Source organism: Cervus canadensis, chromosome 3 (genome assembly GCF_019320065.1).
Source record: "Cervus canadensis isolate Bull #8, Minnesota chromosome 3, ASM1932006v1, whole genome shotgun sequence".
Classification (NCBI taxonomy): Eukaryota; Metazoa; Chordata; class Mammalia; order Artiodactyla; family Cervidae; genus Cervus; species Cervus canadensis.
In genome coordinates, this window is record NC_057388.1 from 86,973,548 (window position 1) to 87,000,120 (window position 26,573).

The 26,573-nt window shown below is 51.8% G+C and overlaps 3 protein-coding genes across 3 annotated transcripts; 2 read left to right on the forward strand and 1 right to left on the reverse strand.

Moving 5' to 3' along the window:
- Window positions 1-1,939: 1,939 nt before the first annotated feature.
- Window positions 1,940-4,952, forward strand: ARF5 (ADP ribosylation factor 5). Its single transcript, XM_043463641.1, has 6 exons — window positions 1,940-2,160; window positions 2,691-2,771; window positions 3,101-3,210; window positions 3,676-3,747; window positions 4,238-4,363; window positions 4,467-4,952. The coding sequence occupies exons 1-6, from the start codon at window positions 2,094-2,096 to the stop codon at window positions 4,551-4,553; spliced, it is 543 nt and encodes a 180-aa protein (XP_043319576.1). The 5' UTR covers window positions 1,940-2,093; the 3' UTR covers window positions 4,554-4,952.
- Window positions 4,953-7,183: 2,231 nt separating this feature from the next.
- Window positions 7,184-15,054, forward strand: FSCN3 (fascin actin-bundling protein 3). The gene is made up of 7 exons (XM_043462407.1): window positions 7,184-7,327; window positions 8,360-9,056; window positions 9,389-9,507; window positions 11,104-11,263; window positions 11,897-12,067; window positions 12,407-12,612; window positions 14,959-15,054. The coding sequence occupies exons 1-6, from the start codon at window positions 7,184-7,186 to the stop codon at window positions 12,610-12,612; spliced, it is 1,497 nt and encodes a 498-aa protein (XP_043318342.1). The 3' UTR covers window positions 14,959-15,054.
- Window positions 15,055-17,663: 2,609 nt separating this feature from the next.
- On the reverse strand, window positions 17,664-21,597 carry PAX4 (paired box 4). Its single transcript, XM_043462343.1, has 9 exons — window positions 21,451-21,597; window positions 20,983-21,198; window positions 20,582-20,657; window positions 19,885-20,010; window positions 19,587-19,669; window positions 19,166-19,235; window positions 18,584-18,639; window positions 18,183-18,324; window positions 17,664-17,851 (listed from the first exon to the last, which is right to left on the reverse strand). Exons 1-9 carry the CDS (start codon window positions 21,481-21,483, stop codon window positions 17,664-17,666), a joined length of 990 nt encoding a protein of 329 aa, XP_043318278.1. The 5' UTR covers window positions 21,484-21,597.
- Between the last annotated feature and the right edge of the window lie 4,976 nt (window positions 21,598-26,573).

Here is a 26,573-nt window from a genome sequence, read left to right on the forward strand (position 1 = left end):
CTGCTGTTTAGTCACTGAGTCTTTGCAACCTGATGGACTGTAGCCCACGAGTTTCCTCTGTTCAAGGGATTTCCCAGACAAGAATACTGGAGTGGGTTGCTATCTCCTTCTCTAGAGGATCTTCCTGACCCAGGAGTCAAACTCCAGTCTCCTGCTTGGCAGGCAGATTCTTGACTAGTAAGCCACCTGGGAAGTCCCTGTATTTAAAATGGATAACCAACAAGGACCTACTGTATAGCGCATGGAACTCTGTTCAACATTATGTGACAGCCTGGATAGGAGCGGGGTTGTGGGGAGAATGGTTCCATGTATATGTATGGCTGAGTCCCTTCATTGTTCACCTCAAACTATCACAACACTGTTAAACAGCTATACCCCAACACAAAATTAAAAGTTCAAAATATAAAGATGTTAGGATGGAGGAAAAAAAGGCTAATTGAGAGAGCTAAAGATAACTTGATCACCACTAATTGTGTTATTATATTAGAACTCTTTTAAATGTGCCCTTTGATCTTATAAAAGCCTTCTTAGGAATGTAAGCCTCTGAGGAATAAGAGTCATGTACTCACTCATACTTGATGCCCAAAGTCTGTTCTCTTTACAGAGTGATGATCAGACACTAGAAGTCTTTTGAAACCCAGTTTCTTGGTAGCCCAGATAACATCCAGCTGCATCATACAAAACATTCAGATACATTATCATTTTAATATCATTTTAATCTTCACCATAACCTCATGAGACAATTAGGACAGATATCAGTCTCCTTTTGAAGATGAGAAAATGATAGGTTGTGAGTATTGTTGAAATCAAGCCCTCAAAAAAAGGGGGGGAGCAGAACTGGGATTTGAAATGAGGCCTGGAACAATGGCACCTAATGGGTACTCAATAGATATTTATTTAATGAGGGAAGGAAGGAACAAACGCTCTCTGATTCCCAGTTCACCTCACCGCGTCCACTGCACAAGCAATTGATCCTAGAAGCCCGCTGAGAATCCAGAACAGGTAAACCGTCTGTCCTTGCGCCACTGAGCAACCAGTCAGTCCATTCAACCAAGCCAGCATTTGTTTTGTATGTATTGGGTGCGGCACTGACCAGGTCTCTGTCATAAGAGAAATTTAAATTAATTCCTATCTTGCAATTACCCCCTCTGATGCTAAAATCAGTGGGGAAACAACTGGTGAAGCTCTTTGGTGAGAGCCTCCTCACAGGATAGCTGTGCATCAAAAATCGTGGTCCCCAGGTCTGTGGCAGAGTGATGAAGGAGCTTCAGAGAGGCTGCCCGGTGCGACCTGAAAGGCGTTATTGCCAGGGCCTTCTAGGAGAAGGCGGAATTCTACAGTATACAGGAGTAGGGTCTACGCTGCCCAAAACTGGGGATCTTGCAGTGGTTCTGCTGATTGCGGATTTCTGAAACTAGAGTATTAAGGAACCATGAAGCACATCTTCCTCCACCTGTGGCGTACTCCTCTCGAGAGTCTGCGGTCACTGAACCACCTGCTCCGTTCCAAGTCCCTCGCTGGGAGCTGAGAGGACAAAAGGAAAGAGGAAGATACTTGCACGGAATTTCCGTCCCCCTCCCCCGGGGGGTGATGCACACAGTCGAGGCTGCTAAGGTTACCAAGAGCTAAACCGGAGCCCAGTGTGCGTTGGACGCAAAAAACCAAAGCCCGGCGACCGGCCACTGAAGATGGGGGTGGAGGGCCATTACGGAGCGTCGTAGGCTTTTCTCGGCTTCGCTCGGGTTGCTGGTTCAGCTCCAAGGACCTGACAGGCGTGCTAGAAGCCTGGGGAGACCCAGGTCCTTTCCATCTTTGAAACTGGCGCGCTAGCCGTAGACGCGGTGAAGACTCGCTCAGCTTCAGCCCTCCGGAGCCAGGGCCTGGAGGCGGGGATGAGGGGCGGGGCTGAGGTTTGGGGGCGGGGCTAGAGCGGGGGCTGGCCCGAGGTGACGTAGGGCGGGCCGGGACGCGCGGAGGCGGCGGCGGCACCTCCTCCTCCTGCTGCTGCTGCTGCTGCGCCCCATCCCCCAGCGGCCGGCCGGTTCCAGCCCGCACCCCGCGTCGGTGCCCGCGCCCCCTCCCCCGGCCCCGCCATGGGCCTCACCGTGTCCGCGCTCTTTTCGCGGATCTTCGGGAAGAAGCAGATGCGGATCCTCATGGGTGAGGCAGACCAAGCTCGCGGCCCGGACGCGAGCGCCGGCCCCTGCGCAGCCCTGCCGCCCCCGCGTCCCTCCAGCCCCCGCTCACCCGTGTCTCCGACCCCGAGTCACCCATGTCCTTACCCCCCGGGGGGCACTACTCGGGTGGATCGCGGTCTGCAGCACCGCCCCCGGGGCCTGACACCCGGAGCTGCGGGCCTGGGTGGGGTGAAGCTCCCTGCGCCCCAGCCCGGCTGGTAAGAAGGGAGGATTCCCCGCCCTTGGAGACGACTTTTAAAAGGAGCGCTCGGCCTTTCTCTTGCACCTCTTTCCCCCTCAGTCCTCCGTCGCCCCTAGCCCGCTCTGGGGGCAGGAGTTGCCGCTCCCCACCCCGACCGCCCTCAAGGCCCCGAAGGTAGAGAACAGCGCGCACCTGGAGGCGCCCGGGCTCTCCGCCCCCGTCAGCATCGGCTGTCTTGGCCTCTCCCCTTCCCTGGGCTCTAGGGGGCTCCCTCGCTCTCATCTCCATCCCTGTGCCCCTCTCCGTTGCAGTTGGCTTGGATGCGGCTGGAAAGACCACAATCCTCTACAAACTGAAGTTGGGGGAGATTGTCACCACCATTCCCACCATAGGTGAGTTCGGAGGCGAGGTCGGGAGGAGCGGGAGCGCGGCGGGGGCCCTTCCGAGTATCTGCTCGGTATTCTGCCCCAGGCCTTTATCTGCCGGGAACTGACTCTGACATAGGATCCTGCTACCTGAGAAGTGGGTCAGGGTATCTCTTTGCGCGGGATGGATGTGACCTAGCGCCGCCCAGTCTGTGGACTGTCGGGCCTCTTGGGGTTCTTTTCCCTGGGGCCTCGATCGTTGCCTTCTGGTTTTGTGTCCCTCCTGAATCCACTTAGTGTTAATGAGTTCCTTCCTTTGAGTACTTTTGCCTCATATGTTGTACCATTATCTGCAGGCTTCAATGTGGAAACAGTGGAATACAAGAACATCTGTTTCACAGTCTGGGACGTGGGAGGCCAGGACAAGATTCGGCCTCTGTGGCGGCACTACTTCCAGAACACTCAGGTTGGGGCTATCCCACCCCCAGGGGAAGAGGTGTTAGGGTTAGGAGGCTGAGGTGTTGGCCCTGAGCCAGGAAAAAACCCTTACAGCCTCTCACCCTCATTTGTAGGCGAGCCTCTCCTCATCCTTCAGATTGCCCTTATACTTCTGAGACTTAGCCAGCCACCTTCTGCTTCTCCCTAGAAGCAGAGTTCTGAATCCAAGCTGCCTGATTTAGGGCTCATCACGTCTTTCCCTGTTCCCTCGCACATCTTTTTGCTAAACCGCTTGCCTGAGGGCAGAGGCTGCATCCGTTGCAGAGTGTCTCCAGTTTGTGCTAGAATGTCTGCAGATCGTTATGGAAGTTTACTAGATGAGCAGGCTTTCGACACAATTAAAGACGGGCAGAAGAGCAAAGGATCCAGAGGAGGATGTGTGTGTCCCAGACTCTGGAGATAGCTCCTCCTTCCTGTCTTCCTTTGCACCCAGGGCCTCATCTTCGTGGTGGACAGTAATGACCGAGAGCGCGTCCAGGAATCTGCTGACGAACTCCAGAAGATGGTGAGCACCCAGAGCCCCGGGGAAGAGAAGTCTCTGTGCCCCGGTGTGAGAGTCAGAAAGTGCCTCATGGGCCGCGAACGTACCTTTCTCTCTGTGGGCACAGTCACTAGAAGTAACTCCCCCTGTTTTGAATCAGGGTCAGGTAGAAAGTATAAGACTGATTTTTCCCTTGAATTTTCTCTCCTGTCTTCACAGCTGAGTCTGAGAAGTTATGTGGGGAGGGGGGAGTTATACCAGGTGGAGGGAAACATCCTCTTAAGTTCTTGTTTTGCCATTTGGAAATGTCATTTTGACTGGGGCAAGTAGTCTAATTAGAAAAAGACCCTTGCTGGACTTAAGGCCAAAATGGCCTTAAGCAGTTGGTAACTCTGTCTTGTGTTCAGTAGATGACACAGTATTCTGTTTTTCCCACAAATATGCTAGAAGGTAGAAGGGGGGTGGGGGCTCCCATGCACAGCTGCGTTCCACCCACCCCCTTCCCCTCCCCCAGCTGCAGGAGGACGAACTGCGGGATGCGGTGCTGCTGGTGTTTGCCAACAAGCAGGACATGCCCAACGCCATGCCCGTGAGCGAGCTGACCGACAAGCTGGGGCTACAGCACTTGCGAAGCCGCACGGTGAGGGCCTGCCTGGCCCCAGGAAGCCCCAGGCCTGGCAGGAAACAAAGGCATCTCCTTTGTTTTCCCTGCCGCTGACCTCTTTCTTTCCCCCTCCCCGCAGTGGTACGTCCAGGCCACCTGTGCCACCCAAGGCACAGGCTTGTACGACGGGCTGGACTGGCTGTCCCACGAGCTGTCGAAGCGCTAGCCAGCCAGGGGCCGGCCCCTGCTGCCCGGAAGCTCCCGCGTGCATCATCCCGGGAGTACCAGACTCCCGGACTCCTCAGGCAGTGCCCTTCCCTCCCAGCTCCTCCTCCCCCTCAGACACAGGCCACTGCTCCTGCCTGCATGTTCTCTCTCTTTTGGGAGCCTGGAGCCCCGCTCTCTGGGCATGGAGGGATCTGATCTCCTGCCCGCTGGGACCTGTGGAAAGGGGTTTCCAGGGCCAAGGCCCCTTCTTCCAGAGGAGGAGCAGGGATCTGGGTTTAGTTTTTTTTCTTCCATTTCAGTTGTACCCTTTGGGCCAGGTGGGGAGGGGAGGTGAGGGCTCCGGGTGGTGCTATGATGTGGCACTGGATATTGAGTAATAAATTTGCTGTGGTTTGTACTCTGTGTTGTTTGTAGCCTACAAATGGGGGGCTGGGTTACTGGCTGCAAAGATAATATAGTCGTGGCGGGGGCAGGGTTCAAAGTTGCTAGGGCTTCCCTGGTGGCTCAGCTGTAAAGAATCCACCTGCCAACGCAGGAGACACAGGTTCAGTCCCTGGGTCGGGAAGATCCCCTGGAGGGAGGACATGGCAACCCACTCCAGTTTTCTTGCCTGTGAAATCCCGTGGACAGAGGAGTCTGGCGGGCTGCAGGCCATGGGGTCTTGAGAGTCAGACATGACTGAGAGACTAAACAACAGCCATGACAAAGCAGCTAAGGCTGCCAAGCCAGCCCCTTACCCAAGCGCACACACTCGACCTTATACCTCAGCTTCTCCCTCCTTACTCTCAAGACTAGAAGTATTTAGGGCCTCCAGTGGAGGAAATTCCATTCCTTCCCCAATTCCATGGGGCCTTTGCTGCTGGTAACAGGCTCTATCTTCATGGGTTGGTAAACCACCTGACTCCCATTTCCCATCCACCTCCCAGCTGCTTAGAGCAGTGCTTAATGATGACTATGCACATTGAAACTTGAAGCAGGGAGAATATTAAGAATAAGGGCCCTGAGGCACACTTCTGAAAATGATTCTTTAGGACTGGTCTGAGACCCAAGAATCTGCATCTCTAAAACTAGCCTGGTGATTCTGTCACTCACAGTCTGTTGGCCTTATTTTATAAAACCTTGGTAGGGCTTCCTTGGTGGCTCAGATGGTAAAGAATCCACCTGCAATATGGGAGGCCTGGATTCGATCCCTGGGTTGTGAAGATCCCCTGGAGGAGGGCATGGTAACCCACTCCAGCATTCTTGCCTGGAGGACCCCCATGAACAGAGGAGCCTGGCAGGCTACAGTCCATGGGTCGCAAACAGTAGGACAGGACTGAGTGACTAAGTGCAGGCAGGGTCTGGGGAGGGCTTCCCAGGTGGCACTAGTAAAGAACCCACCCACCAGTGCAGGAGATGTAAGAGACATGGATTCCATCCCTGGGACAGGAAGATCCCCTAGAGGAGGGCTTAGCAACCCACTCCAGTATACTTGCCTGGAGAATCCCCATGGACAGAGGAGCCTGGTGGGCTATAGTCTATAGGGTCTCAAAGAGTCAGTCAGGACTAAAGTGACTTAGCATGCACACAGGGCATGGAGATTATAGTCCCCTACTGTGCACCACTGCAGCTCTTTCTACCTAGGGAGATTCCACCTACAGGGAACAGGAAGATACGTGTACAGGACCAAGTGTGTGGAGCATTCTCCAAGTGTGGTTCACTCTGCCTTTTTCCCTTTGCATGCCAGCAAAGCTCAACAGACCCACCATCACCACCACCGTTTCTTTTGACCTTTCTCCCTTATTTCATGTTGTCGGTTTCTCCAGGTGCTAGACTGGTTCTCTCCAGGAGCTTTAGAGGCAGTGGGTTCTGGAGGCTCCTGGCCAGCGGACACTGGTGAGGGAAGGGCTGGTATCTTTAGGGGCGACCTGGCTGGCTGCCAGCAGCAGTGCCCTTGGGGACTGAGGAGGGTGCCCTGTGCCCATCCCAACCTGGGCCATTCTCCTTACGCTGCCCCCAAGCCAGCCCTTTCTGATGATCATGAGTAATCTGACCCTTGATGAGTATCTAGGGTTTCCTTACACTCGCTGAAAAGTATCTCCTGAGACCATTCGGCCTCATCCACCCAAGAGCCATAAGAGTTAATAGATTCTTCTTGGATATCTTGAATTCTAAACACACTTGAGCCCCAAGGGAGCCAGGCAGAATCCACTTCCTAGAAAGGAAAGAGGTTGATTTCTATCCTGTGATTAAAATGAGGCACACAAGGGAAGAGGGGAGAGACTTGCCTGAAATCACATGTGGTCGTTGGCCCAGGCTGAGTTCTGATTCCCGGACTGAGCCACCTTGATGCCTGGAGGAATGCAGGGAGGCGAGTGCCAGAGGCTCTGGACCCACTTCCTCTGGATTGATGCTGCTGGGTCAGTGCCCTTTCCCCTCTACGGTGGGACAAGGGGCAGCCCCCACAGTCACAATGCTCCCGGGTCACAGAGGCGCTGGGCCCTGGGCCAGCCTCTGCCTGAGAAGTTCACTCTGGGAACATCTTCCGGTGGGTACTAAGGGCCTGATTCCAGGCCCTATGGCCTGTGGAACCTCACCACTGGGGGGAAGGCTGGGCCCGACTGAGTCATCACCTGTGGGGCTGGCCCCATGGAGGAGGTGGAGTGGACGCCAAGACAACCCAGGGCTGAGGACCTAAGGGTTGGGCTCATCAGCTGGGCAGGATCCTACCTCACTTATGAACCATATAAGAATACAGTCACGGCTACGGCAAAGGGCTTGGGCCGGAGACAGGTAACAGAGCAAACCTGCACTGGAACCCTTTTTCCTGGTAGCCAAGCTGTGGGTGTGTGTGTGTCTGTGTGTGTGCAGACGTGGATATATTTTCAACCTAATCACTTTTCTAGCCTCTGCCATTGTGAGGGCAAGCCTAGCTTTTGCTCACAGGCCTCCATTGCTCCATCTCCCTGTCTCTAAGCCTGTCCCACGTGGTGAAGCCTCAGTCCTGGCTTTGCTACCTTTTCTTGCTCTGGCTGCTCCCCATCCTCTATCCCAGCACAGAAGAGTTGTGTTATCACCAAAAGGAGAGGAGGAGAGCCCAAGCTAGAAGGCAGGATTGTAGGCGTCCGGGGAGGTTGCACCAGTGGAGTTACTGCAAGTTCTACATCTTGGTTGTAATTTGAGAATGGGGTACTCTAGAAGCCACTGGAGAGTTGGGCCTCATTTTAGAGAGTGCTGTAGGCACCTCTGGGATGGTGCTAGAGAGAGAGGCAGTAACAAGTTCCTCTTGCTTGTAACAAAGCTGATCACGGCTGAAACAGACAATTGCATCTTGACTGTCTGTGCTTCCATCCTCATCCCCGGAACCCGTGGCCTGCCTGTCAGAGGTCTTGCTTTTCTCCGGCTGTGTTGGAGAAGTGGTTCTGGTGGGTGGATGTGTTGGCTGATTGTGCTGTCCAGGGGAAATAGTGAGAAAAGACAGAAGAAAGACTTAACCCAAAGCTTTTATTGGAAAATTAGGTATTTAAGGAAGTGATCAAGAAAGAGAGAGGGAGTTTTACCTTCCATTACCTGGAGGAAGTGGGTACCTACAGTGTCTCTTGGGATCTTGAGAAGCCCTGTGGCTGCAGTGGCGGAAGTGCCCTGAGATCTTTTGATTACCACTGGACAAGCGAGTAGAAGAGAGGACAGTTAGGAGGCCTGTGTGGAGGGAAGGTGGTTGATCTCAGTGAAGGTCCTGGAGCAATGCCAGGGATGATGGATAGAGGGCTCCTCGGTCTAGCCTCTTTGCAGGACTAATTTCCCTCTTCCTCCCGATGCCTCCAGACCTGGGAGATCCTAGTGAGCAATCAGCATGACACACAGGCTGTGGTACGACTAAGAAGCTTGCAGGGTCTCTACCTTCTGTGTGAGGCAGATGGTTCTCTGTGCTACGGGCGGCCAAGGACAAGCCATCATGGGTGTTTCCTCATCCGTTTCCACCGCAACGGTCAATGGACCCTCCAGTGCATCATCAGTGGCCGCTACCTGGAATCCGATGGCGAGGATGTTTTCTGTACCTCCCGGGTCCTCTCAGCTTACCACATGTGGACCCCCCGGCCAGCCCTGCACGTCCATGTGATCCTCTTCAGCCCCCTCAACCACTGCTATGCCCGGGCTGACCCTACCATGGGCCGAGTCTGGGTAGATGCACCAATTCCCTGTCTGGAGGAATGCGGCTTCCTGTTGCACTTCCAAGATGGATGCTACCACCTGGAGACCTCTGCACACACCTTCTTGTCCCACTTAGACCGGCTGGTCTCCCAACCCTCCACACAGACAGCTTTTCACATGCAAGTGCGTCCTGGAGGGCTCGTGGCGCTGAGCGATGGGGAGGGAGGCATGCTGTATCCACAGGGCACACGCCTGCTCCTGAGTCTGGGCTCCAGTCCACATGGAGGCGAGGAGTGGTTCATCCTACAGCGCTGCCCGACGTGGGTCAGCCTCACGTCCAAGGCTCGGAAGTTCCTCTCCGTCGTCTATGGCAAGTGCTGGGTCTAACACAGCCACAGGGGGCAGGAGGGCTGGTTGCTTAAAAGAGGAAAATGTGTTTGGGATCAGAGAGGATTTTTTAACCTGGTGATTAAGGAAGATCCTGAGGTCCCCAGAGGATCTCTGATGCCATGGAGATGGGCTTTAAAGTAGGGTCACAGACTTGCGAGAGAAGTGGCCTGGGTCTTCTCCAGGCTACTACGGGCCAAGATGAGAAAGGCTGAGGAGGGAAAGCAGAGGGAATGCCAGTCATTCAGTGTGGAGGAGGGGCTGAGACTGAGACTGAGGCCAGACTCAGGCTTCTTCTGACATCTTCCTCTGTAGATGTGGAGGTGTGTGCTGCCTCTGAGCACGTAAGCCCAATGTCATTGTTCCAGTTTGAATGTGACAACGAGACCCCCACCTTGCAGCTTCGTTCAGCCAATGGCTGCTACCTAGCCCAGGTGAGACTTTGACTTTCTGGACAAGAGAACCCTTAAGCCCTGAAATCTCCCTCCCTAAACTCGCTTTTTCCTTCTTCAGGGAAGATGATCTGAGGATGAGATGAAGTGTGGAGGCCCTTATCAATAAACTCTCATTTTCATCCAGTGGGCACACTTTCATCCAATCAGGTCTCTTTTAAAAAAAGAAAATTTAAAAACACTTTATTGAGGCATGACTTACACATAATAAAAAGCTCACATTTTAAGTGTACGATTCAATAAATTTTGACAAATGTATACAATCATGCTGCAACCGTGTCACAAGTTAGAAAATATTTCTGTCATCACAGAAATTCCCCTCTGGCCCTCTTCTGTACCACCAATATGCATTCTGTAACTACAGATTAGATATGCTTTCTCTTGAATTTCATATAAATGGAATCATACAGTATTACAGTATATATGCTTCTTTCACTCAGGATAATGTTTTTGAAATTTGTCCATGATGTCACATGTATCAGTAGTTTGTTCCTTTTTATTGATGGATTGTATTCCATAACACTACTCACAAACACAAACATAATTTGCTTATACCCTCACTTATTGATGAATACTTGAATTGTTTCCAGTTTGGGCCATTGTAAACAAAGTTACTATGGACATTCATGTACAAGCCTTTTTGTGGGCCTGTGCTTTAGGCAAATAGGTAGGAGTAGAATTATTGGGTCATATGATAAATGTGTATTTAACTTCTTAAGAAAATTTCAAGCAATTTTCCAAAGTCATTGTACTGCTTTATGTTCTCACTAGTAATGTATGAGAGTTCTAATTGCTCCATCTCACCAACACTAGGTCTTATCTGTCTTTTTAATTTTAGCCACTCTAAAATTAATTGTGTAATGCCTATTTTATTGTGGCTTTAATTTGGATTTCCCTTATATTAATAAATTTGAGCATCTTTTCATGAGCCTATTGGTCATTTGTAGATCTTCTCTGTGAGGTGTCTGATCAACTCTTTTGCCTGTTTGTTATTATGTTGTTTGTCTTTTTATTGAGTTGTCAGAGTTTTGGTGTGTTCCAAAATAAAGTCCTTTGTCAGATTTATACATTGTAAACATTTTCTCACAGTCTATGACTGATCTTTTCATATGATTAATAGTGTGTTTCGAGCACCAAATTTTTAATTTTGATGAAGTCCAGTTTCTCCATTTTATAAGTGGTTAGTACTTTTTTTTTTTCTTTTTTGAGGTAAGAAATCATTGCCTACCTCAAAGTTGCAAAGAAGTTCTGTGTTTTCTCCTAGATGTTTTATAGGTTGACTTTCACTTTTATGTCTATACTCCACTTTAAAATGATTTTGGAGCCTAGGCCAAAGTTCATTTCTCTCCATATGGGACACAGCACAGACTGGAGAAGTGGGAGAGATGAGCTCACAACATGTTTTCCAAAAAAGCATCTGAAGGCATAAGCATACCCTGAGAGAATTTAAAAAAAAAAAAGAAAAAAAAGAGCTAGAGGGTGGAATATGGGAAGGAGACTCTAAGAATAAAAATAACAAGAAAAAAGCTGACACTTTGAGTCCTTGCTTCCCTTCTCTGTTCCCAACATTCTCCTCAGAGGCGCCATAGGGCAGTGATGGCTGATGGGCACCCAATGGAATGTGAAACCTTCTTTCGTATACACTGGAACTGTGGCAGGATCCTCCTGCAGTCTCCCAATGGACGCTTCCTGTGCATCGCAGCCAATGGCCTGTTGATGTCCAATGCTACCATTCCAGGTAAGCAAAGTAGCCCCTGCCAGGTTATTCCAAGTCAGAGTCGCTTTCAGAGGGAGCTTGGTAGAAGCTATGGTAGAAAGTTACAGTTATGGTAGAAAGACCACCACGGCTGGGGGCAGAAGATTCGGGTCTGTATTACCTGCTGCATCACCAACTCAGTGGACATGAATTTGAGCAAACTCCGGGAGACAGTGAAGGACCGGGGAACCTGGTGTGCTGCAGTCCACGGGGTCGCAGAGTCGGATACCACTTAGCAACTGGACAAAAACAACAACCTGCTGAGTCACTGACTTTTCATCATCACTTGGGGAACCCCCTTATCTGAGGTTCAGTTTCATTGTCTCTATCATCAGTGGAGGTGATAGCCAACCTGTCTGCCTCAGAGGTTTATCATGAAGATTAAATAGATTCACTCATCTCAAAGGAAGGAAGAGTATTAAAATTTCTTAGCCTCCATGCTAGAATGAGTGCTTTCATAAACATTTCACGAGAACCTAGCATGAGACCTGGCACATAATAACTATTCACTAAATATCAGGATATTGATGATATCCTTTTGCCAGTCTCCCTGCTTCCATCTGGGAAAGCATCTAGAGACAGCCCATCCAAATAACTTCTTCCTGTTTCTATCAGGCCCAAATGAGGAATTTGGGATTCGATTAGCCAACCGCCCCTTCCTCGCCTTGCGGGGTCGGTATGGGTATGTGGGTACCTCATCAGAACACGACCTCCTGCAGTGCAATATGGATCAGCCAGACTGCATTCACCTGCTGCCCTGCCGCCAGGGCATCTACCACTTCCAAGGTGAGTAGATCCACTTCCTCACCCCTGGCTTCACGATCTAGCCCAGCCTTAACCTCAACTAAGACTTCAGGAACTGCCACTCAGGGCCCACTTTTCATAGGAGAAAAAACAGAGTTTCTGTTCGCTCTTACACTTCAAGGCTCCTGGAGTGGGCTGACAGAACAGAACAGAACAGAACAGTGGCCTCCTATATTCCCAGAGAGGGACCCACCAAGACAGGCAGGGTAGGGCAGTCTGGGAGGGGTGATGGGCCTCCTGGGAGCCCCTTCGGAGGTTGTACTGAGAGAGACCCCCCCCAACTCCAGAATGGCCCACCAATCTGAGCTCTTCCCTCCCCAGCACAGGGTGGATCCTTCTGGTCAATAACATCCTTCGGCACCTTTCGGCCGTGGGGAAAGTTCGCCCTCAACTTCTGTATCGAGCTTCAGGGCAGCAACTTGCTCACGGTGCTGGCACCCAATGGCTTCTACATGCGATCCGACCGAAGTGGTACCCTGTTGGCAGACAGCGAAGACATTACCAAAGAGTGTATTTGGGAATTTTAGGTAAGGACCCAGGGGTCTGGGAGCAGGAGCTGATGAGGAGCAGCAGAAGGGAGGAGGGTGCAGAGGCATGTGAGAGCAAGACCAATATGCACCCCAGGCTGGCATCTGTCCCATGGCTGGATCCACTCCAGACCTTTATCCAAATCCAGGCCTTTTCTCATGGGGCTTCTAGACCTAGACTTGCTGGAGAGAGGAGGAGTCAGATCTAGGTTTCTCACTATTACATCACACTGACTCTGTGCTTGCAAGTCAGACTGCAGGGGACAAGATGAGAGGGTACTTGTGTATCTGTCTCTCTTCCTTAAGAGACAGAGATTTTCCCCCTCTGTAGGGAATACTGGTAACTTTAAGAGGTATCCTTTCCATCCTAGGTACTTTCTACCCCTATACCTCAGATCCTTGGGGGGTACTAATGGCACCCAGATTTATCTGCAGCCTGATCCTTCTCCTGAAGTCTAACCTCATCTCTTTCCAACTTTCTGATTGATAGTTGACTTGACTTCATCCTGCCGTCTACTCCAAATGAGCCTCCTCACCCTCCCCTACAAAGATGACCCTTCCTGCCCTCCCCATGGCCATGGAGGGCACCACCATCCTCTCAAACACTCAGGCTCAAGACCCAGCGCCAACTCTGCTTCCTTCCTTGTGTTCCCTTCACCAAACCCTGAAAACTCCAGTATTTCCTTGGCAGAGCCTCTTGAGTGCTTCAGTTCAGTTCAGTTCATTTCAGTCACGTCCCACTCTTTGCAACCCCATGGACCGCAGCATGCCAGGCCTCCCTGTGCATCACCAACTCCCGGAGTTTACCCAAACTCATGTCCATTGAGTCAGTGATGCCATCCAACAATTTCATCCTCTGTCATCCCCTTCTCCTACTGCCCCCAATCCCTCCCAGCATCAGGGTGTTTTCAAATGAGTCAGCTCTTCGCATCAGGTGGTCAAAGTATTGGACCTTCAGCTTCAACATCAGTCCTTCCAATTGACACCCAGGACTGATCTCCTTTAGGATGGACTGGTTGGATCTCCTTGCAGTCCAAGGGCCTCTCAAGAGTCTTCTCTAACACCACAGTTCAAAAGCATCCATTCTTTGGTGCTCAGCTTTCTTTATAGTCCAACTCTCACATCCATACATGACCACTGGAAAAACCATAGCCTTGACCAGTCAGACCTTTGTTGGCAAAGTAATGTCTCTGCTTTTTAATGTGCTGTCTAGGTTGGTCCTAGCTTGCTCCTTAGTAATTACCATAATTTCTGTCACAATTGTGTGGCAGGCTTTCCACCAAGAGCCTGCAGTACAACAAGGGCTCCCCAGCCACCAGGCCCATCCCCACCTGATCTCTTCTCCACCGTAAGTCCACTTTTCTAAGATGCTGCCTCCATTCCATCTTTTCCTGCTCATAACTCTTAGCCCTGTCCCTTCACAATCATCCTCTCTCCATCCAAGCCAGGAGGATGTTGTAGAAAGAGATTCAGTTTTGATATTATATAGACCTGGAACCAAAACTAGCAAGGCATAGTCCTTACTAGCTTTGTAACCCCAGGGAAATTGCTCTAACATTTCTAGGCCTTGGTTTCCTTATCTGTAAAATGGGGATAATGTCTGCTTCATAGGGTGGTAGGAGGGTTCAGTGACTGTATGCCTCTAGATAGAGATCCCCATATTCATTCAGTCTTTTCCTTCATCTTCTATTGACTACGTAAACCCTTTAATTATGGCAAAGTGGAAAACAAAAGGAAATCCCACTAAGTTGTTTCCTTATCTATTCCATGAAGGATTTGGATTGCACTAGATTTCTCAGACTCTTTCCAGGCCTGACATTCTAGTAGACACTCCATCAAAGTGGTTAAGAGTACATTTCTGGACTCAGAACTGGGTTCTAATTGATGCTTACTAGCAAAACTGGTTACTTGACCTTGGGCCAATGAACCTCTCAAAGTCTGTTTCTTGTAGGTGAAATGGGAATATAGTGTGCCTCTCATGGGATTATTGTGTTACATGAGCTGATGACAGTGAAATGCTTAGTAAACAACTTGGCACCTTGCACATCCTCACTCCATCAGATGTCTTCTTCAAGTCTGTTTGAATTCTTAGGAAGTCTAACCTGTTGGTTGTAGTCTCCATGTGAATTCTGGTGGTATTTTGCACCATTTATTGGATTTTTCAAAATCCCTTCTACTGCTCTTTCCTATAAACTAACCTCTCCTCTGTCCCTGTGGCCCTTCATCAAGAAAGGAACAAATGACTTTATCTTCTCTCTTCCCACTGGGTCTCACCAGGTTTTTTCCTAAATGCTAGAAATCAGCAAATGACCACCTGAAGGTTTCTATTTCCTCTTTCCTCCCCAGGTCAACAGGATGCCACCTACCAAAATCCAAATCTTCCAGGAGAAACTACTACACTAAAGCAAACAGGAACCCCAGAGTCAAGATCCATGAGAAGAATATCTGTAACACAACTTTTCCTACCCAGTTTAGCAAAGCACCTGTTTCGAGCAACAATACATCACAAACGGCCACCCCCAAGACCCTGGTGTGCATCTGACTTGAAAGTAGAGGTGTGAATGTGGGTGGCAACTGAGACTCCAGGTCACTCCAAGTGGTGTCCAGAAGAGGGGAGACCAAATGGTAACCTGTTCTTCCACTGATTCTCCCCATCCCCTCCAGAACCACTAGATTTTTCCCAGTGATCCCATGAGGAATAAGCCTCGCCCTGAAGGATTCACAATCCAGATATGACTAGATGTCCTTTTGGTTTAGGATAAAGGAAGATTTACTAATCCTATAGGCACAAGGTAGTTGTAATGACAGCTTATGCATATATAGCCCACTCTCCCTCCATAGCTTACCGACCATCCCACCTTATCATTTCCTTTTGATCCTGTCAGTAGGACGCAACAGGTTTTTTTCTCCATCACTGCCCACCATTTATAGGAAGCTGAAGTGATTTGCCTGTGACTGGGACCTCTGATGCAATTCTTCAATTAGAGTAGACCCTGATGCCCATGACTCTTTCCATCAAAACAGAGCTTCCAAAATGGGTGTCTTTCTTGCACTGTCTTCATAACCTTGGCCCTTAGTGGCATACCATCTGCCCCATTAATGCCTTTCTTAACTTAGGCTCTTAAGTACATTTATTTAGAAAGGGATATTTTAATCACTATCATAAAATGGAAGACCAGAATCACTTCCTATGAGCAGAAGTGAAGTGAAAGTTGCTCAGTCGTGTCTGACTCTCTGCGACCCCATGACTGTACGGTCCATGAAATTCTCCAGGCCAGAATACTAGAGTGGGTAGACTTTCCCTTCTCCAGGGGATCTTTCCAACCGAGGGATCGAACCCAGGTCTCCCACATTGCAGGCAGATTCTTTACCAGCTGAGCCACAAGGGAGGTCCAAGAATACTGGGGTGGGTAGACTATCTATCCCTTCTCCAGTGGATCTTCCCAACCAAGGAATTGAACCAGGGTCTCCTGCATTGCAGGCGGATTCTTTACCAACTGAGCTATCAGGGAAGCCATGAGTAGAAAATGACCATAAAAATGAATACACTGAAGACAAAAAAAATATATATATATACAGGTCATGCTCTGTTATCCTTGGAATTTCATGCTAGAGCTGTGCTATCATGTGGAACTCTCCGTGCTGATGGAAATGTTCTATAATGTTTACTGCCCAACACAGTAGCCACAGGCACATGTGACTACTTCCCAGGTGACTTAGTGGGTAAAGAATCCACCTACTAATGCAGGAGATGCAGAAGACTCAGGTTCAATCCCTGAGTCCAGAAGATCCCCTGGAGGAGGGCATGGCAACCTGTTCCAGTATTCTTGCCTGGAGAATCCCATGGACAGCAGAGCCTGGTGGGCTACAGTCCATGGGGTTGCAAAGAGTCGGATACAACAGAAGCGACTGAGCACACACACAGCGTGAGTGAGGAGCTGAATTCTTCATTTTGTTTCATTTTAATCACTTAAATAGCCACATGTGGTTGGTGGCTACTTTTACTGGCAGCACAGCTCTAGAGTATTTGATGATAAAGAGACTTATTGAGGGATAACTTCTGGACCGGTACCTGTCGCAGATGGGAGTAAATAAACTCCATTCTGACCCTCACTTTGCACCACCATCATTCCATCCCCATCTCTTCAAAAAGGAAAGAATTTGGAGAGATGAGCTTACCCCTCACTACAAATATCCCCTCTATCACTTTCCTCTGTGTCCCTCTCTTTTCTTACATCCCTAGGTTTCCCAGGAGGAGCCTGGAGATTTCTCTCTAGGGAGACAAAATTGAGATGATTTGGAACTTACAGAAAAGAAGAAGCAAGCAAACCATACCCCAGGAGCACGTATAAAGGGATGAGCAGAATATAAAAAGGGGCATTTCCACTCTATTTGCCACTATGCAGAAAATACATATGCAATTAAAGAGTTCATATGTCTCTTCTTAGATTAAGGAATTATTAGACATTTTCTTAGATGTGGTCATGGTGTTGTGGTAATGTAAAAAAACTTCCCTTATTTTTTGGAGATGCATGCTGGAGGACTCAGTGGTGACAGGCCATGAGGTGCTATCAGTATCTGTATGTGTGCACACGTGTGTGCATACATGTGGGTATATGAGCACCAAAACACCAAGGCAGATACATATACATACATGTGCAGATACATACATATATACAGAGATTAGTTAGATTGGATGGATAGACAGTAGCTAGATACATAGTATATAAACACATAAGTATATTAGATGATAGCTAGCTAGATACACATTTTCATAGATAGGTATTTAGATAGACAGAGTGCAAACTGTTTATAATTGTTAAATGTAGGGATGGGATTATGAGTAGTCACTTTAAAAACACGATGGACAACAGAACTACTGCCAATTTTAAAAATGTTTTTATTACTGCCAACTGGAAGCCTCGTAAGGCCAATGTGACGTGGGTGGGCACAGCCTCTCCACTCAAGTGCCACACAAGAGGGGCAAGGCCCACAGACAAGGAGGGGACACAGGAAGGCAGAGGGGCAGTGCCCTGCTCGGACAAGTGGGGTCAGATCCTCCCCACCACATCTCCCTTCCACACTGAGCCTCCTCCCTCATCCCAGACCTCGCACTGGGGAGCCAGGCCAGCGCAAGGCCTGACGGGCACCAAGACTGGCGATGGGGGCAGTGGAAGGAAGGGCAAGGATGGCAAAGCAGGATGGAGTCCAGGGAGCTCAGCTGTGGGGGGCAGGTAGCCTGCAAGGATGAAGAGAGTTTGAGCTTGGGCTTTTTGTTGGCCCCCCAGCCCCCCAAGTCACTGATGGGGAGAGAGGCAGATGTTGGCTCTTTACCCTGGAAATATACACTCAGGTCCCAATCCCACTCCGTCTTCCTGCTACAGCCGTCAATGGCAGTATACACTCAGGGGTGCTAGTCTCCCCAACTCTGTGGCCCATGCATGGAATGAGGAAAGCTGTACTGAGGTTCCATTGATAACCCCGACTGGAGATCGGGCCTTCCAGTGAGTCAAGGAGTTGGTTTGCCCTCCCCACATCCTGTAGGAGTGCGGCCTGGCACGGATTCTTACCCCAGCAGGACTGGAGACAGGCTTGTGGTGGGGTGTCACTCAGACACCCCTCAGATGCTGTCCCCCAGCACAGCGGATAGCTGGAGGGACCCAAGGATTCCAGGGTAGGTAGGACTGCTGTGGACACACTGCCGGGGGACTGCTAGGAAAGCAAGAGGAAGCCCTCAGCTGCCAGCGATGCCTCCTATTTAGCACGACCAGGACCCCTGCCCCCAGGCTGTATCTTGAACAACTTCAGGGGGAGCCATTCACACAGTAGACTATGAGGATGGCGCTCCCTGGAAGTGTGCACTGTGGGGGCCAGGGCATCGTGAATTCTAGCTCAGGCCTCCACTGGGAATGGGAGGAGCAGTGACCCCTTTGGCCTTCCCAGTTCACAAACTCCCCCTCCTCCTGGATACCTGTGCAGAGAAGATTCCTGGGGAGGCACTTGGTACAGTCAGACCCTGGGAACCACCTACAAGGTAAGGGAGAATCTACTCAGCAGGAGGAACAAGGGTCTGCGGAGCAGGGGGTGGTGGTGAGAGGCAGGGGACGTTTTAGGAAAGGCAATGACTTCTGGCAGGGGTGGGAGGGGGTGGATGCTACAGCCCTAAACTGCCTCCTCCCCAAGGTGGGGTCTTAAAAGACTGGGGAAGAAGGATTAATTCCCAGGAATGATCGGGGGCTGTGCAGCCCTGAAGAGCAAGGATTATGTGTGTCCAGCATACAACACAAGGTCTGATGCGTGGGATGTGCCAAGTAAATGTTCGGTGGATGGATAGATGGAAGGAAAGATAGGTGGATGGATGGATGGAAAGATAGGTGGATGAATGGATAGAAGGAAGGAAGGGAAAGGTAAGTGGATGGATGGATAGATGGACAAATGGAAGGGAAGGAAGGAAGAGAAATGTGAACGGATGGAAGGAAGGAAAGGGAAGAAAGGAAGGAAGGAAGAGAAAGGTGAGTGGATGGATGAGTGGATGGATGGGCAGAGAAATCACCTGGAAACTGCATCTCCCACTTAAGCTTCTCTTGTCGGCGCCATTTGGCTCTTCGGTTGGAAAACCAGATCTGAGGGAGGGCAGAAACCATGCAGCTGACTGTGCGCTCCAGGGCCCAGCACTTACTGTTCTCACCCACGTGTTCCTGACCTGGACTCGGAGAGCAGACCCTTCCCCAGACCCGACCTCCCCGCTTCCTGCTCTGGCCTTTGCTCTCTGACCCCTTCCTCAGCACCAAGGCTTGGAGGGGGAGGAGGGGAGAGCAATCAGCAGCCGGGGAACATGGAGGGGCTCATTTCTGCTCCAAACAAGCCGGTCTCCCCCTTGCCGCCCCCTTCTCTACTGCACCAGAGCCCAAAGCCTGCCTGGCCCAGACTCTGTCCTTGGGGTCTGTGCGCGCAGTGTGGCCGGGCTCACTCACCCTCACCGTGTCCTCAGGCAGAGAGGTGGCTGCAGCCAGTTTCCCACGGGCCACTGAATCAGGGTACTGCCCACGTTGGAATTCTGCAGAGATGGAGGCTCACACAGCAAGGGCACGGGGAGAGGAGCAAGGCCTGCTGCCCCCTCAGCAACACCCCCCCAACTCCCACCCCGCCTGGGACAACCCTGAACTGCCCTCCTCCTGGAGGCAGGGCCACCTGCAGCCTCCAGCGCTCAGCCGTGGCCCACAGGCCTCCGGGTCCTCACCTCCGTGGCCCACATCCACCCAGCCCCGGCACCTTTCTCCAGCGCCTCGGCTTGGCCTGGGGAAAAGATCGTCCGATTCCGGTGGCCAGTTCCTGGGTGGGGACCCCGGGGAGCCTCAGAGTCACTAGGCGGAGTTCGAGGAATTGGACCCAAACCGGCTGCAAAGGGAGACGGTAGCTGGAGTGGGTTTGCGACAGTGATTCCTCTGGGGCTATGGGGCCGGGGCAGTGTGGCTATAGAGAGGAGCTGCACCGCTGGGACATCCACCTGGACTCGGGGGTTGCTGCAGGGGCGCTGGGTGAGGGGCACACTCCATACTGTGGTGGGCTCATGCTTAGTATCTGGAGGGAGACAGCTGCAAGGTTTGGTCCAGGCTTGCGTGACCACCGCAGCACAGCAAAAGTGGTCTGAGAGGCTGTGATCGAGGCAGGGGGAAGATGTGGAAGCCCCAGTCCTGCCTCCTCCTCAGCAGATCCTGTGAACCTAGGGGTCTAGGGAGCTGGTCTCCATTCTAGGACCTGCCAACACCTAACTAGTGACCTTGGGTTAGTCGCTTCCCTTCCTCTGAGCCTCCATCCTCTCCTGCCAGGAGAGAATAAGACCCCCTGCCAGCCTCTCTCAGTTGTCTTGTGGTGAGGGTGATGCAAGAAAGAATAAGAAAGGAATGTGAGAACTGTAAGATGCTTACTTGCGGCTCTGATCATCCCTGGAGGCAGCTCCAAGACCCACCTGGCAACCTGAGATGTATCCAGGGCGGTCTCTGGTCCTCCTGCAATGCCCGCAGGACTCGGTTGATGGAGGAGACCTGAGGATGTGGGGTGTTGAGTAGGAAGACGGTGCAAAGAGCCAGGGTTGCTTCCTAAGGATGTTCCGCCAACATCCTCTCTCTCTCTCTCTGTCCCAGCCAACACCTTAGTTCCAAGAGCAGCCTCCTCTTACTCCCCATACTTTCTTCATCTCACCTGTCTCACCACTTTTCAGAAGAGAAACTTCTGGGTCAGAAGAGAGCCCAGGAGCCTTGCCCCCAGCCTGGGAGGCCCCACTGCCAAAGAAGAAAGGATCTACTTCTGCCTCGCCAGACAGCCTGTCTGCGGTTCCGGTTCTGGTTCTGCGGAGGGAAGGGCACTTACACTGGGAGTCTTGTCCTGGGTGCAAAGCCCTTCTGCACAGAGCTGGCGTTGGATCTCCCAGGCGAAGAGGGCCGGGCACTCCCCTTTGAGCTGGGCGATTCGCGCCACCACCGGCGGCGTGGCCAAGCGTGGCTTGCTTCCCCCAATCCCCTTGGGCTCCAAGACACCTGTGCGGTAGTAACGCCCTAGGATCTTGCTCACACAGCCATTAGATACCTGCGTCAGGTGAAATGCAGAGACAGGTAAGGCCTAATGGCCAGAGGAGGAGTGTCCCTGGGACAGAGGCTACAAGGCCACAGAGTGGAGTCCAGCCCCACCTTCGGAAATCTGAAGCTCCCTATCCCAGCCCTTGGGGAGCAGCCCAAGCCCAAAGGCCCTCCCAGTCTGCACCAGCCCCAGACTTGCCTTAAAGGACCTCCTCTCCCTGCTTCTTGTCCCCATCACTGGGTGAAGGGCCCAGCATCCTACCTTGAGGCTCCGGGAGATGTCACAGGGCCGCATCCCGCTGACAGCCAGCCGCACAATCTGTTGTCGGGTATCCAGGGGCAGGGGCCGACCATTCACAAAGAGCCCCCCCAGCTGGTTCACACTGCTGATCCCTGGGAGGGAGAAAGAAGCATCCAACCCAGCAGCTCCCCTCTCCCCAGTCTACCTGTGGCCAGGACGACCCTTCTGGGAGAAGGGTTACCCCTCCAGCCTGCCTTCCCACCGTAGAGAAAATCCTCTCCCCCGGGGATGGTCCCTCTTCTGCTCACAGGGTCCCCCAAACATGCCACTTTCTCTGGGAGCTGGCTCATGGGTGAATCTTTGCTCCTTGGCCGTAGGCACTGGCCCTCCTGAGCTTAGGGACACAGGGTGGGACAGACACTGTCTGGACTGAGCGCCCTTAGAATGCTGGCTAAGGGCACATGAAACCATGTGGATGGAAGCAGAGCCCTGAGTCATTTCTGCCCTCTTTTTGCTACCCTGTCCTTCCAGCTTCTCTCGGGCATCTTACCATCCTGCGGCATGCTCCAGGCTGAGCCTCCTCTCAAAGGACAGGCACTGGGAAGACTGGGGAGAGGAGTTTCTCCTGGGAGGTCCTTTTTTGTTCTTGAGGCTGAGCCTACAATAATCCAGGGTTCTTTGGGTGGAATCTCTTGCTTGGAATGATCTTGGGATAGGGCTTTGTGATAGAGGATAAGATTTCTAAAATTTGCCAGTAGATTGGTTACAAAGACTCAGATTCGTTTTACTAAACCTTTGAGTTAAAACATCACAGGGCTAGGGGACTTCCCTGGCAGTCCAGTGGCTAAGACTCAGCACTTCCGGTGCAGAGCATGCATGTTGGATCCCTGGTTGAGGAGCTAAGATCCCTCAAAAGCCTTATCAGCCCCTAGGAGGTGATACACTTGGGGAAGGGGTCCCGCCTCCTAAGCTTAGGAGGTTCTGCCCAGCCAGGGAGAGCACCAGGGACCACAGATCCCCATCACCCTGGTCCAGGGCTGGGAACCACATTAAAGGCTCTGCCTGTAGTCTCATGCAGGTTATGTTCTCCAAGCCACCAGCCAGAAAGCTTCCTGCAGAGCACCTCATGGGAGGGTCTTGCTCTGTGTTTTATGCTCCCCAGAAAGTTCTGGGGAGACACCAGGGCTCAGCTCTACCCCCAGGCATTGAAGCTCAGTCCCCACCCACTGGAAGTAGAGATGAACAAGCCTGAAGTTCTAGCATCTCCCAGAAGACACCTCTCTTGACACCTTCTAACCCACTGGGGTTGTTGTTTCCTGTTAACTCTGGAGAGTTCTAGATCTCATACTCTCAAAGGTCAGCTCTCCAGGGCCAGACACTCAATTACCATTTACCAAAGGGAGGTTGAAGGGAGGGAGGGAGAAGCAGGAGAGGGCTGTCTCTGACCTGCATAGATGCCAAGGTGAGCATGAGAGTCTCTGGGCAGCTAGGGACCCAGGTCATGAACCACCACGTCTGTCTTGCTTTTAACAGCTAGACATGGCAGTTGATGCCACCTCCTTTCATGCCTGGACCCCTGGCACGGCTGGGGGTCACCCCAGAGAATAGCTTATGCTTGGAACTTTCCTGTAATAACCACACCATCTCGACTTAATCAACTAATCTGCAATTATCTACTGAACATGGTATTAATCATGAGTACATAGCTAGTTGTTTAGAATGAAGGGAGTAAAAAGGAAAAGGACAAGGCTTTTGCTCTCCAAGAGATCGCAGAGCAACCAGGAAGAGGAGACTAGTGCTGGGGAGAAACCAATGAACTCAGGAGGGACCAGAGAAACTCAGGAACTGAAACAGCTTTTACTCACTCCTCTCTAGACAGAGAGAGACACATTCCCCTACAAGCTCTCATCTTTCCAGAGAGTCAGAAAGGCAGGCTGAGGTTTCTCCAGAAAGAAAACCGAGGGACAAATTGGGGTTCTCGCAAATAAGAGGCTTCCCAGGGAGTAAAGTTCAAGGAAGTTTAGAAGCCAGTCCCTCCTCAGAAGCTGAAATTTCCAGCTTCTAATCCTGAGGCTCTCTTTCTCTGCCTCCACCCCTGCCACCACGAAAGCAATGGAGAGAGGAAAGAATCCAGGGACTTAAAGGGCTATGTCAAAAGCTCAGAAAATCAGCCAAGCCCTGAATCCTCGAGAGGAATCTGTCCTCCCCTCAGTGACTAGAGCTCAAGAGGAGCTGTAGGGGCTCAGGTTCGATACCCAAACCTAAAATCCCCCCAACTCAAAATAGTAACCCATTCCCAGTCGCTGCACCACACATTTCCAACATTCACATTGACTTGTCTGAGGAGAGAACCGGTCCTCACAAGATGGGAGAGCAGCAGAGGGGGCTGAAGGGGCAGGAAGGAGGTGGCTGCAGAGACAAAGGAGGAGAGAGGTTGGCTTGGCCACACAAAGACATGGAGCCAGCCTGGGAGGCGGAGCAGACAATGAGCCGGAGGTGAGCTACCTGTGTGGAGACACTGAGGTGACAGCTTCGATGCTTCAAGAGTCTCAGTCTCCTGATCTGGGCTCCTGAGACCCCTGCAGTCTCCAGGGAGGGTGCTGGTCTGGTCCTGGTAACAGCCTCCTCTCTCTTTCTGCTTCAGTCCTGCCAGGGGGTCCAGAGCTACAGAGAGCCCGGTGATCAGGAGCAGAGGGCAGCCTTCTGGGAGTAGCCAGTGATGTCACAGGCCATGAGCAGAGGAGAGAGGAGGAGGGAGGTGTGCATGGGGCTGACTGACGCTGGCCCTGAGTCAGGGCGAACCACAGCCAACCCCACTGTGTCCTTCCACCAGAAGTCCTCGGAGCCCATGTTGCCCCCCCCGTGCCAGCCTGAAGCAGGGCCAGAGCCAGTCTCACCCATGGCACCCAGCCCTTGTGCACACCCACTCAGGGGCCAGTACTCCTGAAGTGGATGAGGAATAAGGAAGATGGGGGAATTTCAGACTGTGTCTCCACGTCTTCAGATGCTCATTAGCCCAAACGTGACTTCCAGAACCACAGACACAGCCTCCCACCCAGAATGCACTTTTGGGTTCTGGGTCAACTCCCGAGTCCTGTGTTGGTTGAAAAAATAAATGGGTACATAGACCAACACCTAAATACTGGCCAGGTTGGCCCATGAATCTCTCAGAGAATGAAGTATGTGTAGAAAAGAGTGTCACACGGCACCAGTTCTTCCCAAGTGTCCTAACCAAACCTCCAATTGGCTCCTTGACTGAGGTGACGCCCAGGATGAGTCTTGCTTAGAAATTGGGGGACCCTGGGATTCAGAATACTGTCAACAGGGTTGATGGAGGGAATGAGCCTCTGAGGGGAGTTAGGTTGCATGTGGGGTATCTATCCATTTCTAAATTTATCAGGCTCCATTCCACTAAGGATATGGTGCTTTTAGACTCTAAGTTATGAATGACGCTCCTGTTCCCACCATGGACACCACAGGGTACCCGGATTGTTGTTGGGGTGGAAGGCCCAGCAGCTGGAAAGGAGACAAAGCCCCCAGCGCACGGAAGCTCTGTTGCCACCTCCAGCATGGGCAGATCTCTTGTGAAGGAGGCAGCATGGAAAACTCTTTGGGTCCATCCCACACTTTGGATTCTGAGAGACCCTCTCAGATGTCAGGCTGAAAGCAAGCAGGGTGTGGAGATCTAAGACTAGGTTTCATTGGTAAATGCTTTGGTTTGGCAGGGACAGAGGCATGGATATCATGGTTGAGCCTAGGGTTGGGAACTCATTCTCAAAACAGAGCCAAATGTATCACAGAAGTGGGTTTTCTCCCTTACCCTGACACTTACTCCCCTCCTTTTCCAGCCTCCTCGGGCTAGTCCAGAGCCCTGGGCAGACTGCAGCAGATGGTTTCAGCACCAGGGGCAGGACAGCACACGCCCTAGTGACTGGAGAGCCAGTTCACTCCCAGGGCAGCTGAAACTGTTGGTCCCAATACTCAGCCATGCCTGGGTGAGAGGAGGTCCTGAGGAAGGCATGTGGTACCCCTGATCTTAGTCCTCTTTTCCTGCCTCATCCCTTCCCCTTTATTTGCCCCTGCATCTGGGGACCAAAGGCTCCATGTCCGGACCCACTATTCCCATGGACAGCTGTGTAAGGGTGGAGATAGGGGTGTCAGGGGGAGCAGGGACAAGACCTGGCAGATGGTGGAGGCAGTGATTTCCCCCATAAACTACCCTCTCCCCCCGCCTTTACAACACACTCTTGGGTCTGAACAAACAGAGGCTTTCGACCCAGAGGTGATGGGGGGAGGGAAAAGAGAGGAAGGGGAGCCTAGCCAGCCCAAAGGCTCAGCCACTCAGCCCTCTGCCCAAAGCGCCAGACTGTTTGAGGAGCAAATATCTGCCTTCACTGTCTGACTCTCTCAGCCGCCCCCACCGGGCTTGGGGCTAATTGTCCCTCATTAGCTGGGCCCAAGCCCCAGGCTGCTGCCAGCCCCCGCCATCTGCTCACAATTATACATTAACTCAGAGGTCTTGCCACCCGCCAGCCCGACTGTGCGCCCCTCTCCAGGCCACCCATGGCCATTCCTGATTGTCCCTTGCCCTGTTACAGAGCCCGAACCACTGGCTTCTACTGCCCTTGGGGCCCCCTGGTATAAAGCCCTGAAGCTGCAGGAAAAGACCAGTCCTCAGGTGAGGAGGCTGGAGTTCCCCGGCGCTCCTCACGGGGCCAGCAGACGAGACAAGCCCGTGCGTAAAGCTGGAGATGGCAGGGCGCAGCCGGAGCTGAGACCAGAGGCTTTGCCCTGACTCCTCACCCTGGGCTTTGGGCACTCAATGAGGGTGGCGATGCCAGTTCCAGGCTATTGCTACCCCTCCCCGTGGCCCCTCCTAGTGAGCTGTAGGGTTCTGGCTCCTAACTTCCCTCTCTCCAGAGAGCCCCGTTTCCTGCCAGTCCTCAGCTTTCCAGAGCGCACTGGCCATCTCGCCAAAACCGCTCTCTGGCAGCACACGCCTCCGCGTTGAAAGTCATCGTAGTTTCCCGGCCACAAAAACGTGGGGAATCTTCAAGTTCCTTGGATATTCCTAAGCTTAGTCCTGAAGCTGCAACTCCAGCACTGCCAGCCCTGCTCTCCCAGACCAGACCTGGGAGACCCTG